This window comes from Coregonus lavaretus, assembly GCF_964263955.1.
Source record: "Coregonus lavaretus genome assembly, chromosome: 12".
Taxonomy (NCBI): Eukaryota; Metazoa; Chordata; class Actinopteri; order Salmoniformes; family Salmonidae; genus Coregonus; species Coregonus lavaretus.
In genome coordinates, this window is record NC_139999.1 from 35,224,191 (window position 1) to 35,240,279 (window position 16,089).

Sequence of the window (16,089 nt, forward strand, 5' to 3'; positions counted from 1 at the left end):
GGTTTTGCCCACTAGATGCCGCTGTTCCTGCTACTGCCACCACACCCTTTGATCCATTTTGCTGGTCTCTAGTGTTTATTAAACGTCTCACATTTTCTTTGCAACTTTGGGTAGAAAACCAATTGCTTTTGCTCATAATGGAAATACATTGTGAAGAAGAAATACTCCAAGCAGCAGCTCCATACCACTTGTCAGACATAGAGAACTGATACTGGTTGTTGGGGTGGGATTGGCGTGGGTGGTCTGTGGGTGGCTATTGATAATTTTATTGGATTCCTCATGTCTAACTCATTGTTAGGAAGAATGATGGTCCAAATCAGATGTTAGGTACTATATTTATTGAAAATTAAATTAATCCTATAAATTAAAATGGCAAAGTTTAGTTTAATTTCTCAGAGATCAAATTACATTTCAACAAAATAATGTTCCAGGAATGCTAATCTTATCTGTTGTCTAAATACAGAAAAAATGTCTGAACAATCTGAATGGTGGGTGTCGAAATCCTCTTTCTTGTGCTTTTTGAGGTGGAATGACACACACACACACACACACGCATATTTACATTTTACATTTTAGTCATTTAGCAGACGCTCTTATCCAGAGCGATTTACAGTTAGTGAGTGCATACATTTTCATACTAACACACACACACACAAAGAGTTTTATGGCACTTATCTGGGTGTGATAACAGACCACAGCACTCCAGCTGAGTGTTTGCTCTCAGGGCAAAGGTAAACAATTACCCTGATTTCTCATGTTTCAAGTTGTAATGTCACATGAACAAGTACAGAGGGTGGCAGTGTGTGTGTGTGTGTGTGTGTCAAACTCTGTGAAAGGCTTTGATTGTCCTGAACAGGTCCTCCCACTGACAACAGACCAACCCATATCCCTCTTGCGTTGTCACTGTCAAAGCCATACAGTACAGAGCAGTCCAGAGTTCACATGTTATTTACCGTGATTCACCTCTTCCTTCAAGCCCATATACCTGCCTCTCCTACAGCACTCTCCTTCTCTCCCTCTATCTCTCCAGAGATTCCTTCCTGTGGACTTTGAATTGGCAGACTGTCGATGACTTAGCAGTAGAAGACTGATTGAGGCGTCATGCAGAGGCTTTCTGATGTGAGCTGACAGGAGACAGAGCCATCCAGAGAGTTTAGAGCTCAGCAACACAGTCCCAGCCGGCCACCACTGTCAGAGGCTGTCAGACGAACATAGCAGGAGTCCTGGGGAGAGACGGAGAGCCCGGCGGCTAGCTAGACGCTAAATCAATAGCATCTCAAACGTCAACGGAGGGGGGCTGATGTCTATGTTCTCTCCTTTCTTTGGAGGGACTAGGACCAAGGTAGAGCTGATTGCCAGGACTAGAAAGGCTTGATTCGAATTGTGGGAGACCTCAATGACGTGACTGGTAACATAGTCACTCATCAGTAGTCTTTCAAAGGACTATTTTTGGAAACGTAAACACTTTGCAGAAAAAAAAAGTTTATATTGTGAGTTTCTGGACTATGGCGAGAAATACTGAGCGAGACAAACCGATTGAATCCTAACTGACAGGAGGGCAACTTCAGAGTGGTTATGGTCAGAAGAAGTAACATTGAGAATCTATGTAATGTCATGTCTGCTGAATGTTCCTGTTAATGTCACACCTTAGTGTTGTTATCGACTCTCCGTTTCAATAATAACTCCCACACGCTTTGTTATCAGTGGCTAGTTGATTAGTCATAAGCAGAAGACTAGTTTTTACAGCCGGTAGATATCAACCCATGGGAGTGTCATCTTGCTGCTATTATTTGGCGGCTATGATTTTTTCTCATCAGTCATCACTGCTTCACTGTATCAACTCTAGGCTCAGTGTAAGGACTAAGGAGAAGCCCCTTTAAGGCTGGTCTGTCTGTCCTCTCCATGGCTGATTATGGATCTGTGTGGAGGAATGACAGTGGCTCTGGTGACGAGGAGTCTGTGGTGGGCAGTGTGGAGCTGGTCCTGGTTCCAGTGATGGATGTCCTGATCCTGGTGCTGGGTGTGACGGGGCACTCCTTGGTGATGATCATCCTGTGTGGTCGTCGTAGAAGAAGGGCAGGTCCGGGAGGTCAACCCAACCAGGGGACCATGACAGGGACAGGGACGGACACCCTCCTGCTGGCCCTGAGTGCGGCCGACCTCCTCCTTCTATCCATGCTGCCCTTCCACACCATCGCAATAGCGATGCAGCACTGGCCCTTCGGGGACTTCCTGTGTCGGCTGGTGAGCTTCCTGGGCGCCGCCTGCTCCTCGGCTAGTGCCTTCACGCTGGCCGCCCTGGCCGTGACGCGGTATCTGACCGTGGTGGAGCCAACCCAGGCCTACCGCCTTCTTACTCCTCGCCGCGTGGCGCTGACCTCCGCTGCTCTCTGGCTTCCCGCTTGTGCCATGGCTGCCCCACAGCTGGCCTTCCGCTCCGTGGGTGCCCGGCACATCAACCCCGACGGCCTGGCTTGCTTCAACTTCCTGTCGCACAACGGCCAGCTGGCCTATGGCGCCTGCCACTTCCTGCTGTCCTTCGCCCTGCCACTGGGCGTCATCGCTGTGGCCTACGGCGGGATCTACTTGTTCTTGTGGCGGAGTCGGAGGGACAGCCGGGTGCCCCAAGTGGAGCGATACCAGCGGAAGGTGACCCAAACCTCGGCCCTGTTAGTGCTGGCCTTTACCCTGTGCTGGCTGCCCTCCTACGGCCTGACCTTTGCCCTCCTGGGGGGAGGCAGCCATGGGGCCACGGGGTCATCACCTCGCTACGGGCCCTTCAGTGTGTTCGCCCGCCTCATGGCCACCTCCTCTACCGTGGCCAACCCCATCCTCTATGTCCTCATGTCCCAGAAGTTCAGACAGGACCTGCTGGAGCTGGGTCGCAGAGGGGCCAGGAGTGGGGGTCCGTAACCGTGACAACAGACCCATCTATACAGGATTGGTGGACATGTATCTAAATCTCTAAGGTTATGCTTTGTGTCCATGACAAACTGGATAGGAACTGAAAATCTATTGTCTGAGAGCTGGAGGGAAGAACAAAAAAGTGTCACAATAACAACTCTACAGGACTAAACTACAAAACCATTTCTACCCAAATCTTCCTGGTACTCCAGTGCACAACTATCACACTAAGCTGTAGTATACAGCTCTTGAGCGCCAAGGTTCAATTGAGGGACAGCACTTGAAGTAAAGAGCCTCCATACTGTGAGACAACAGTCTAAAAGGAGGATCTGAACACTGAGAATCAAAGGCCTCTGTCTAGAGGGCCTCCTGGGACATGGCAGAGAACAGAGACATCCGGGAGAAATACATTTCTGCTTATTAAAATAAAAAAATAGATTTTTAAAGGATGTGAGCTATTTTACACAGTACTACCATTCTTTAGCCGATTGTTGTTTCTTTCTGTTATGTTCTTCTGAGATAAAGAGAATGAAGGTCTATCTGTGCCTCAATCTGGTTTATGTTGTTGTGTACAGTGTGTTCCCAAAATGAGGTAGATATGAAAGACTTCCACATTGTTTTCCGAACTCTCAGAAATAATAGTTGGCCACTAGGTTTTCCTGCCATGTTTATCAGTTGGAGGTCCAAAACAAGTTGTTTGAGCCCCAGCTGTTTCTTCCTGGAGACTGCTACCCATTGGGTGTCTGCTGTATATCACCACCAAATAGGGTTTGTTCTTAGTGAAGGAGGAGGAAGAGGAGGATGAGGAGGAGAGAAGGATGAAAGATTATGCTTAACGAATGGGAGGGAGAGAGAGCCGTCTAACAGAGGGAAAATGTTTTATCAAATTCCTCAAACTTCAGCCAAATAACCTGATTAACTAGTGCTTACCTACATTCACTTGGCCTTATCAATTAGCATTGAAAACAGGGTAAATTGAAAACAGGGTAAATCAATGGAGTATGGGTTATGACGGAAAAGAGGACATGGATTGCTATAGGATTAGGTGGATGATAACAGATCAAAAAAAAAAATTATCTAATGTTATTCATCACATACACAGTTTACAGAAGGTATAAAAGGTGTAACGAAATGCTTATTTCGATTGTATGAATAAGAGAGGAGGGGATAGAGAGGCGGGTGAATAACCTACTTTCCACCACCGTCTTGCGGTTCGAGCCATCATCATTGATCTGCTGGATGTTTCCAAAGTGGATGTCACTGAAGAAGATGCGATTGGCTCCTTTCCCTCCTCCTCCACGGTAGTCAAACGTCAGAGCTATAACGTTCTTCATGTGTTCAGGATCCTCAAACGGTTTTATAGGAGCATTTAGGTTGTTTTCATCCGATAGGTGAATGCTCTTTAGAATGGTCCGTTCCGAGTAGAGTAGGTAGCCATCGTAGTCACGGCAACCCCGTCCGTCCTCGGCCAACATGCCGTGAGCACAGGCACATGTACGTTCTGCGTTGCCACGGAAAAGACACAGTTGCTGGCAGCCGCCGTTGTTATCCTTACACACATTAGTTCCTGTGTGGAGGGGAAACATATTTAATATTCACTGTAGATCTTTTTTTCTCTCAATAAATCGGCAGATAATTCAAATATGAAAAATAACACATTAAATGGTATAATAATAATAAAATCTTCTTCAATGGGTTTGGGATCTCAAATAACTGTATTATCAAACTTTACAGCATTATTGCCCCTATAAATCATCTTTGAGTAGACTCTCTAAACTAACACATCCACACACTGCCCACCTTGCTGCCGGGCCCTGTTGAACACTTTGATGTCTTTGAGCTGTACTCCGATGCCAGTGCGCAGAGGCACAGAATCTGTAGCGTTGTCTTTGCTGCCCCTCTTTATGGAGCCATTGGCATGAGTCCTGATACAGGTCAGACAGAGACAGAGAGAGAGAGACATGACATCAGGGAGAGAGACAGACTAAGTTAAAGAAGGAGTGCGGGAGACACCGGCTGAGAAGGAAGGTGAAAGACGATTGAGAAAGAGTGAGTGAATAAATTAGTGACAGTAAATAAATGCGGAAAAGAATATCAGAAAGCGAGAGGGAGACATGACATCAGTGTAGAAAGAGTGAGGGAGACAACAGCTGAGAAGCAAGGTGACAGATTATGGAGAGAGGGAGTGAATTAATTATAGACTCAATGAATAGGTGGAGGAGTGAATGTCAGCGAGAAAGAGAGTGAGAGAGCGATACAGAGACAGACCTGTCACTCCAATAGATGTAGTTCTCAAACACCGAGACAGAGAACATGTCCATGTTGTTGTTAGCCAGCACCACCTCTCTGTTCGCGCCCGTCTCCAGGTTGATACGCTCTATCTTGTCTGTACGAGCATCACACCAGTACAGAAGACCCTCCTGCACACACACATCACAAGGACAGGGAGTTCAGTGTATGTTTGTGTGTGTGTTGTGGTTATATGTGTGGGCGTTATACTGTACCCGGTAGTCTATGGAGATGCCATTAGGCCAGCTGATGCTGACGTTGACTAGTACAGCTCTCTGAGACCCGTCCAGACGAGACCTCTCGATCCGTGGGTACTGACCCCACTCTGTCCAGAACAGATACCTGTACACACAGAGTAAGAGAGAGGTCACTTTCCCCTCATTTAACAGTTGAGGTGACTAAACAGCTTGTAGTAACCCTGGATTGTAAACTGTCGTGGTCAAAACATATTGATACAACAATAGCTAAGATGGGGAGAAGTCTGTCCATAATAAAGTGCTGCTCTGCCTTCTTAACAACACTATCAACAAGGCAGGTCCTACAGGCCCTAGTTTTGTCGCACCTGGACTACTGTTCAGTCTTGTGGTCAGGTGCTACAAAGAGGGACTTAGGAAAATTACAATTGGCTCAGAACAGGGCAGCACGGCGGGCCCTTAAAAGTACACAGGGAGCTAACATTAATGATATGCATGTCAATCTCTCATGGCTCAAAGTGGAGGAGAGACTGACTTCATCACTACTTGTTTTGTAAGAAGTGTTGACAAGCTGAATGCACATAGCTGTCTGTCTGAACTACTGGCACACAGCTCAGACACCCATGCATACCCCACAAGACATGCCACCAGAGGTCTCTTCACAGTCCCCAAGTCCAGAACAGACTATGGGAGGTGCACAGCACTAGATAGAGCCATGACTACATGGAACTCTATTCCACATCAGGTAACTGATGCAAGCAGTAGAATCAGATGAAAAAACCATAAAAACACACCTTATGGAACAGCGGGGCCTGTGAAGAGACACACACACGCATACGCACACAAGCGCTAGCACACGCACTCTACACACATGTACATTATAATATTGTTGTATGGTGGTATTATACTATTTGTATTGTAGATATGTAGTGGTGTAATAATGTTATATGATGTATTGTTTTATATGTAATGTAAGTGCCTTAATGTGTTTGGACCCCAGGAAGAGGGGATCCCTAATAAATACAAATATAAGGTCAATTCCCCCCCATTTTCCCCCTGTCCTCACCCTTTCTCTGGGTGGACAGTGATGGCGCGGGGCTTGTCCAGGCCCTGGGAGATGACCACGTAGCGGAAGGAGCCATTGAGTCTGGCCACCTCAATTACATCAAAGCCCTGGTCAGTCCAGTAGATGTTCCCTATGGAGGGACAGAGCACCAACACATAATACAACAGCAATACAAACCAGCCACACTTTTACAACAGTGTATTTTAAACAATCAACATGCTTTACAGTAAAACAACATTACATGGGATCAACCACAAGAGTAACTGATAAAGTAGTGGAAGGTTACTGTAAATGTAAATGAAGTTCTATACATTTTCACTGTTTATGACACTTAATACAACTAGGCAAATGGAGAATGCAGTCATGTTGTGTTATTGTTTTGGTGCTGTGGTGTAAACAGGGTTTCCCAGCGTAACCTCAGAGGGCTGATGGAATGCTGCAGTGTTCATTACTCATCCTGCAGTAAGGCTTCGCTCTGTACACCCATGTCATGTGACCTGGGCTATACAGGTACCTATCTATCTGGGCTTCTTCCCATCTCCTCGGTCTAACCCTCTTCCGCTGTTGCTCTTTCTCCTTCTTTGTTAGCTTCTCCCTCCCCCTGACTGTATTTCTCTCCCTCACCTTGCAGAGGTGAAGACGTGATCAGAATGAGTCTCATCTCTCTTCTGTAAGGCTGTGAAGCGTGTCAGCCATGAGTCTGTGACAGATGCTGAATGTGTGTGTGAGAGTGTGTATACAGTATGAGATAGTACGCACGTGTCTGTACATGTGCGCGTATGAGTCTGTATGTATGCATGCATGTGTGTGTGTGTGTGTGTGCCTCACCAGCGATCCAGTCCACAGCGATGCCCTCCACTCTGCCGATGCCGTTAGTGACCACGTCTTCTCTCCAGGTCTGGTCTCTCTTAGCTCTGCTGATGGTGCTTAGGCCCATGTCCACCCAGTAGATAGTGTCATTATCTGGAGGGGAGAGGAGAGAGCCATCAGTACAGTACAGAACAGTAGATGTACTATACCCATCATACTCATTCATTCACATGTTCATTTGGAATGCGCCTATCATACTGGCTAGATTCAGCATATTTTCATGACTACCAATCAAAAAAAAAAATAGATGTTGGTTTTGTATAGTGTTTGAAAACCCCTCCCTCCAAGGTGTGTGTGTGTGTGTGTCTGCGTCCCTACCTGCATGGAAGTCTATGCCCACAGCCAGGGAGGTGCCTGACACTGGCACCAGAGCGTCTGACTTGTCCGAGGGGTCCAGGGGGATGCCACGGATGCCCTCATGAACAGAGTAGAGCAGGAAGGAGCCCACACCTGAGGCCAAGGGAAACATTACCCAGAGTTTATCACTGGACACACTAAGAGGTCAGTGGCAGTACAAGACATGTCATCTTTCCAGATGAAAACAAATGAATGAATATGAGAATATATTATATTAATCTCTGTTTTGCCAAATATAGCACGTCCAAATGATATATGTAGCTTGTGTTTGTTTGACTAATAGCTGAGGTAATGTTTTGTTTCAATGACTGCAAGACCAGGCATCTATGACCTTTCAAATATCAAAATAAAGATCCAAATAACCTATTCATGGTGTGTGTGTGTGTGTCTCACCCTCGCAGGACTGTTGTCCACTCCTGAGGCTGTATCCAGCGGTACACATGCAGGCTCGTGTGGTCGGGGAGGTGGGCAGGCACAGCTGGGAACAGTCTCCATTGCTATTACTGCACAGATTGGTGCCTGGAAACACAACACACAAAAACACAAACAAACACATGCTCAGGAACCTGCACCCACACAAACAAGTTTCTACTTTTACAGAGTACAAACAAAGACAAATATGTTTTTGCATACATAGATTAAAATGGTTATGTCTAATCTATAGTTACCATGGTGCCCAAACATAATATACACTCACATACACACTGACATACACACACCTTTCTGCACGGTCTCATTGTAGATCTTCATGTGCATCATGGCAGAGGTGCTGTTTCTCAGGATTTTCCAGTTCCCTCCGTCACGCTTGTCACAGGTTCCTATCTGGTCAGTGCCCTGGTCCGCCCACCATAGCTTGTCCCCTACACACAGCAACCAATCACAAAATGACTATTTGAAAATGACCCATCATACTCATACTATGATCACACAAAGAACCGATGTTGAGACCTACTGTAGCTCAATTTCTGAGTATTCAAACTCTTCGAGATAGAAAACTAAAAGCAGCTAGAAGGCAGAATGTACAGTCCTAGTAAGAGCGGAGCCATGTTATGTACCCATGATGGCCAGAGCTGTGGCCTTGGTCAGTTTGCCCTTGACCCCCTCCAGAACCTCCAGACCCAAACCGTCCAGCTTACAGCGGCTGATGGTGCTGTTCCCTGAGCTGATCCAGTACAACTGCTCTGTGTCAAAGTCTATGGACAGACCTGGAGACAGACAGAGAGACGGAGGAACATTATGGCTGTATCCCAAATGGCAATCTATTCCTTATATAAAGTGCACCATTTTTTCCCCCCAGAGCCACTCACCCACTGGGCCTTTCTGATTGGTGAAGAGGACACTGCGGTTGCTGCCATCTGTGTTGGCCATGCTGATGTTGTCTCCATCTGTCCAGTACAGTTTCCTGGAATACAGAGAGAGAGAGACAGAATGTCAATACATCATGCTACTGAAAGCACTAGAAATGACAAGACCTGTTGTTCGTTAACCTGGATAGCACCTAACCTATTATCATCCAAACAATTTATGAAAACTATTTATTACGTTTTTTCACACACACAATTAGACAACACCCATAACAACGTTCATACATATTTTTTTAAGTGAGAAAGAAATTGTTCAAAACTAGCAAAACCATCATCATAGCTATACATTTGGAGGTCCCATAATGACTGTATATCTACTGAACATCTCCTTGACAGATGTAAATGTATGTAGTTATACATCTAGTTTACAATCTATGTAAAAATGTACCCTGTGTTTTAATCTCTCTCTCTCTCTCTCAAAGTTAAGAGAATCTAATGCTTTATTATTTTAATATTGAAAAAAACCTGGCTATAGACAGGTGAAGCTGGTTGAGAGAATGCCAAGAGTGTGCAAAGCTGTCATCAAGGCAAAGGGTGGGTATTTGAAGTATATTTTCATTTCTTTAACACTTTTCTGGTTACTACATCATTCCATATGTGTTATTTCATAGTTTTGATGTCTTCACTATTATTCTACAATGTACAAAGTAGTAAAAATAAAGAAAAACCCTTGAATGAGTAGGTGTCCAAACTTTTGACTGGTAGACTATATATCAAATATATATCGTTTTAAATATATTTTCCTTTATTATTTTCCCCTAACCCTACCACCCATCCCCTAATTGGGGTAAACTAACCGACAACACCTAGGCTTCAACTTCCAGCTTATACACACTATATACATTTTACGGACACAGTATATTTTATAATTGTTATCTTTTGTTTGTTTTTAGTTCCATCCTTCAGCTACCCTCAAACCCTCCCATCTATCTCTGAAGACCATCCAGTTTTGATTTCTATTTGCTATATATTTTTCAACTGTGCTGTTTCACAAATGTTCTGAACCTTTTACCGACACAGTATATTTTACATTAGTTATCTTGTTAGTCCCACCCTTCAGGCCTACTTAAACCCTCCCATCTATCTCTTAACACTATCCAGTTTTCTATTTGCCATATATTTTTCAACTGTGCTATGATGTTTCACAAAAGTCCTGAACCTTTCTATTCTCATAGTGTCTACAGATTGTAAATTACAGATAAACATTTTTGCTAAGAGTATTATTATATTATTGATTGATTGCCTATGACTTTTTAAACCACCAGCAGTGCTATTTGCAGAGTTAGCTCCAGGTAAATGTTGCAATTCTTCAGCCATTTCTGAACCTGCGACCAAAAACATGCTATGGACAGTACCAAAACAAATGATTGAATGAGTCTGTCTCTTCGCAGCAAAATCTGCAGAGCTGGAATGATTGTATCCCCTAATATTATATAACATTCTATTGGTTGCAAGAATTTTGTATAATAATTTAAATTTTTAAAAATCGAAGTTTTGAATCCAGCGTCGTTTTGTGTATAGGTACATAGAAAATCTCTTTCCAACTATTTTGCAATCTATTTGGCACAGCTGTCAATTTTTTGGTCCTTAAATGAAACTGGTACACTTTTTTATTTATTACAATTTTCTTTAACCAATTTTGGTCTTTAATGCAGGGCCGACAGACAAGTTCCTTACTTTCTCCCCCTTCCACTTGCCTCTTCCATTGTTGCGGTAATGCTGCAATTAGTTGGTTGTAATTTTGAGTAGAGCAGACATTTCCATATATTTTTTACATTCTTGAAATTTTTTACTAATCTGCTAGAGAACCAGTTTGGATTGAAGTATAACTTTTGTATGACTGTAGCCTTTAGTGAGAGGTCTAATGCTTTAATATTTAATTATTTATTCCCTCCGAATTCATATTCATTATATAAATAGGCCCTTTTAATTTTGTCTGGCTTGCCGTTCCAAATAAAATGGAATATCTTTTCTCTCACATCATTTTAAAACAAGTCGCTAGGTGTAGGCAAGGCCATAAGCAAATAGGGAAACTGGGATATGATTTTTCCACAAATAGACAGGTATTTTCCTTTCCATGGTAGCAAGATCTTATCTATTTTTGCTAACTTTCTATAAAAATGTATTGTAGTGAGATAATTTATTTATTTCGTGATATGAATACCGAGTGTGTCCACTTCACCATCAGACCATTCTAATTGGTAAACTACACGGTAATGTAAAAGTTGTATTTTTTGTGATCTAATACATAATATAGTACACTTATCATAATTTGGTTGTAATCCAGAGAGGTTATAAAAAGTATCTAGATCCTCTATGAGGCTATGGAGGGATCCAAATTGTGGATTTAAAACTAAACAAAACATGAATCATCAGCGTACAATAACACCTTTGTTTTTAAGCCCTGGATTTCTAGCCCCTTGATATGATTGTTGGATCTGATTTTAATAGCTAACATTTCAATGGCCATTACAAATAGATATGTCGATAGTGGACAACTTTGTATTACTCCTCTTTACAATTTAATACTTTCTGTAGCCATTATGTACTGTTTTACACCTAGGGTTACTATACATAACTTTAACCCATTGTATAAGAGATTCTCCAAAATTGAAATATTTCAGGCATTTATATATAAATTCCAGTCGTACTTTATCAAAAGCCTTTTGTTAATTTATTTATTTATTTTTATTTCACCTTTATTTAACCAGGTAAGCCAGTTGAGAACAAGTTCTCATTTACAACTGCGACCTGGCCAAGATAAAGCAAAGCAGTGCGATAAAAACAACACAGAGTTACATATTGGGTAAAAAACATAAAGTCAAAAATACAACAGAAAATATATATACAGTGTGTGCAAATGTAGCAAGTTATGGAGGTAAGGCAATAAATAGGCTATAGTGCAAAATAATTACAATAGTATTAACACTGTAATGCTAGATGTGCAAGAGATTATGTGCAAATAGAGATACTGGGGTGCAAAAGAGCAAAATAAATAACAATATAGGGATGAGGTAGTTGGGTGGGCTAATTTCAGATGGGCTGTGTACAGGTGCAGTGATCGGTAAGGTGCTCTGACAACTGATGCTTAAAGTTAGTGAGGGAGATAAGAGTCTCCAGCTTCAGAGATTTTTGCAATTCGTTCCAGTCATTGGCAGCAGAGAACTGGAAGGAATGGCGGCCAAAGGAGGTGTTGGCTTTGGGAATGACCAGTGAGATATACCTGCTGGAGCGCAGACTACGGGTGGGTGCTGCTATGGTGACCAATGAGCTAAGATAAGGCGGGGATTTGCCTAGCAGTGATTTATAGATGGCCTGGAGCCAGTGGGTTTGACGACGAACATGTAGTGAGGACCAGCCAACAAGAGCGTACAGGTCACAGTGGTGGGTAGCGTATGGGGCTTTGGAGACAAAACGGATGGCACTGTGATAGGCTACATCCAATTTGCTGAGTAGAGGGTTGGAGGCTATTTTGTAAATGACATCGCCGAAGTCAAGGATCGGTAGGATAGTCAGTTTTACGAGGGCATGTTTGGCAGCATGAGTGAAGGAGGCTTTGTTGCGAAATAGGAAGCCGATTCTAGATTTAACTTTGGATTGGAGATTCTTAATGCGAGTCTGGAAGGAGAGTTTACAGTCTAACCAGACACCTAGGTATTTGTAGTTGTCCACATACTCTAGGTCAGACCCGTCAAGAGTGGTGATTCTAGTCGGGTGGGCGGGTGCCAGCAGCATTCGATTGAAAAGCATGCATTTAGTTTTACTAGTGTTTAAGAGCAGTTGGAGGCTACTGAAGGAGTGTTGTATGGCATTGAAGCTCGTTTGGAGGTTTGTTAACACAGTGTCCAATGAAGGGCCAGATGTATACAAAATGGTGTCGTCTGCGTAGAGGTGGATCTGAGAGTCACCAGCAGCAAGAGCGACATCATTGATATACACGGAGAAAAGTGTCGGCCCAAGAATTGAACCCTGTGGCACCCCCATAGAGACTGCCATAGGTCCAGACAACAGGCCCTCCGATTTGACACACTGAACTCTATCTGAGAAGTAGTTGGTGAACCAGGCGAGGCAGTCATTTGAGAAACCAAGGCTATTTAGTCTGCCAATAAGAATGCGGTGGTTGACAGAGTCGAAAGCCTTGGCCAGGTCGATGAAGACGGCTGCACAGTACTGTCTATTATCAATCGCGGTTATAATATCGTTTAGGACCTTGAGCGTGGCTGAAGTGCACCCATGACCAGCTCGGAAACCGGATTGCATAGCGGAGAAGGTACGGTGGTATTCGAAATGGTCGGTGATCTGTTTGTTGACTTGGCTTTCAAATACTTTCGAAAGGAAGGGCAGGATGGATATAGGTCTGTAGCAGTTTGGATCTAGAGTGTCACCCCCTTTGAAGAGGGGGATGACCGCGGCAGCTTTCCAATCTATTGTCTATTGTTTTTGTCGATGTATGTTTTTGTTTGTCAAAAAAAAGAAACGTATGCAATCAAAGACAACACACACACACACTTGAATGTGAATCCTGTCTAAAAAATGTGTATTTGTGATTGCTTTAGCATGTATGTCACTATTTCAATCAAGGAGGTACTTAACCCCCCCTCTCCTCCTACTTCTCCTCCACCACACCCTGCATTTGTTTTGTTATCATTCATTTGAATACAGTTCCTAAAAACAATTGAAACCTTCCAGTCTCATGTCTGTCTGTCTCTCCCCCTACCCCGGCCCACTCCTCTCCTGGACTCATTCTAGGCAGTGTGCGGGTCTGTGTGTGTGTGTGTGTGTGTGTGTGTGTGTGTGTAGGAAAGAGGAGACAGCTTCAGCATCTGCTTCTGGTTTTTCCCCCCTGCCAGCAGCTAAGCCCAGATCGGAAACATTCCTCAGCTTAAGTAAGTCTCTCAGAAAACAGAAAAAGGACAAAAAAGGCAGAGGCATTCTCAAAGATAATATCCCCTCTGCATCTGCCCCACACATACTCACAAACACACTCATAGACAAAGAGGAGCACTCTCACTCACACACACACACTCAGAGAGAAACACACAAACACCAGAAATGTCTGTTAGTGATCTTAGGAGAAGTGTATGCCTGCTGAGCCTTTGTCTCTTTAAAGACAAAAAGACAGAAAGAGAGCAAAACAGAAAAAAAGTGATAGAGGGAAAAGGGTGAGAGCAAGAGTGTGTAAGAGAGAGAATAAGAAATTAAGAGAGAGAGAAAGACAAAGAAATTGAGAGAGGGAGAGAGTAAGAGGGAAGTAAATTGAGGAGAGAGAGGGAGCGAGAGAAAGAGTATGTTTGAAAGAGAAGGCTGAGAGAGCGAGAGAGCGAGAGAAATTGAGACACTGCGAGCGAGAGAGGGGCCAGTGTGTGACAGTGTGTAAATAATGTATGGCTTTCAGCACAGAAGCCATCTGTTGAGAAAGAGGAAAGAGAGAGAGAGAACAAGGGATAGATGAAAAGGGAGAGATGAGAGAGGGTTTGGAGTCCCTTCTAGAGCGGGAGAGCTGGCTGCTCTTTGCTAGAGGTCAGCCACCATCTAAACTACCCTGCCTATCATGGCACACTGCTAGCTGTGGGGAGCCTGCCTGACAGTCAGACGATCTCTGTGTGTTCATAGTGTGTGTGTGTGTGTATGCATGTATGTGTGTTAGAGGTGAAAGCAGTAGGGTGTCTGACAGCCATTTCTTAAAGCTGCATTGATCTCAGTGAAACAGCTTTATCGTGTGTGTGTGTGTGTGTGTGTGTGTGTGTGTGTGTGTGTGTGTGTGTGTGTGTGTGTGTGTGTGTGTGTGTGTGTGTGTGTGTGTGTGTGTGTGTGCGTGCGTGCGTGCGTGCGTGCGTGCGTGCGTGCGTGCGTGCGTGCGTGCGTGCGTGCGTGCGTGCGTGCGTGCGTGCGTGCGTGTGCGCTCTACCTACCCCAGTATGGGGTGCAGCACCAGACAGTGGGGTTTATCCAGGCCCTGGATGACAGCGTTCTTAAAGGATCCATCCAGTCTGGCCACATTGATCTGCTTCTTATTGGCATCATAGCTGGTCCAGAACAGGTTCCTAGACACCCAGTCTACTGCCAGACCATGGGCGTTGGGCAGGTCTAGGGGAAGACAAAGTTATACATATTCATTAAAGGAATAGTTCATCCAAATTACAAAAATGACATGCGTTTCCTGTAAGCAGTCTATGGACAAGGAGACTCACAAATATGTAGGTTTCTAATTTGGATGAACTACCCCTTACTGCTAACTAATTCAATGACCGTTTTGACTGATTGATTGACTCATTCATTCATTCTGTATAAACTAGCTATTTAAATATTTCAACCAAAGTAGGTTACATGTTCCCACAGTATTTTCCCTACCAGCAGACACCACGGTCTCCACTCCAGTCCCGTTGATGAAGGCTCTCTTGATGGTCTGAGTGCGGACGTCTGACCAGTAGATACGGTGCTCCAGAGCATCATAGTCCACCACAGTCACGTTGTCTATGTCTGGCACGGTGAAGGAGATGATGTAGTTATAGTAGGGGTTGTCTATGTCCACTCCCCGGATCTCTATCTGACGGGCATACAGCAGGAACTGACGGGACTCTGGATAGGGAGAGAATGAAATGATATTATATATTAAGGAGGGAGTTAGGGAGGTGGTTGGGATAGAGTGTGAGTATTGGGTGGGTTTGGGGAGTTATGGTGTGTATGTATGGCTTTTATCCGATCGCACGGACATACAGCGGGAACTGACTGGAGGAGAGGGGAAAGGGGTTCAATTGTGATGGTGTGTGTGCGTGCGTGCGTGCGTGCATGTGTGTGGTTGTGTGAAATGTCTTTGCCACTTAAGAGTCCACTTAATACAATTCCCCACAATAACAAGTAGTCAGGAGTGAGGAGTGTGTGTTAACTGATTGTACTTGGCTCTTCTCAGCCAGTCTAGATCAGATAGCCCAGGCATGTGTGTATATTCTAGGTAGTGAATGATGGAGAGTTGTGGCTGATGCCAGCTTTAAACAGAGTGGGCCTCTCCATTCCTTTACGCCACAGATAATAGAAACTGCTCCCC

At 44.1% G+C, this 16,089-nt stretch overlaps 2 protein-coding genes across 4 annotated transcripts in view; one reads left to right on the forward strand and one right to left on the reverse strand.

The window, feature by feature from the left end:
* The window catches only part of LOC311139021 (low-density lipoprotein receptor-related protein 1-like), a gene marked incomplete at its 5' end in the record, with an annotated part of 191,419 nt that overhangs the window by 44,453 nt on the left and 130,877 nt on the right, over window positions 1-16,089 (reverse strand). For all 3 annotated transcript variants that reach the window (XM_084173849.1, XM_084173850.1, XM_084173848.1), the window contains 13 exons: window positions 4,097-4,471; window positions 4,705-4,829; window positions 5,173-5,324; window positions 5,409-5,535; window positions 6,454-6,583; window positions 7,282-7,416; window positions 7,642-7,773; window positions 8,074-8,199; window positions 8,400-8,540; window positions 8,736-8,885; window positions 8,988-9,082; window positions 14,957-15,131; window positions 15,396-15,623. In XM_084173849.1, coding sequence (XP_084029975.1) covers window positions 4,097-4,471; window positions 4,705-4,829; window positions 5,173-5,324; window positions 5,409-5,535; window positions 6,454-6,583; window positions 7,282-7,416; window positions 7,642-7,773; window positions 8,074-8,199; window positions 8,400-8,540; window positions 8,736-8,885; window positions 8,988-9,082; window positions 14,957-15,131; window positions 15,396-15,623 — 2,091 coding nt within the window. The remainder of the gene's footprint in view (window positions 1-4,096; window positions 4,472-4,704; window positions 4,830-5,172; window positions 5,325-5,408; window positions 5,536-6,453; window positions 6,584-7,281; window positions 7,417-7,641; window positions 7,774-8,073; window positions 8,200-8,399; window positions 8,541-8,735; window positions 8,886-8,987; window positions 9,083-14,956; window positions 15,132-15,395; window positions 15,624-16,089) is intronic.
* Window positions 951-3,432, forward strand: LOC311139022 (somatostatin receptor type 5-like). Its single transcript, XM_084173851.1, has one exon. It carries the CDS (start codon window positions 1,903-1,905, stop codon window positions 2,911-2,913), a length of 1,011 nt encoding a protein of 336 aa, XP_084029977.1. The 5' UTR covers window positions 951-1,902; the 3' UTR covers window positions 2,914-3,432.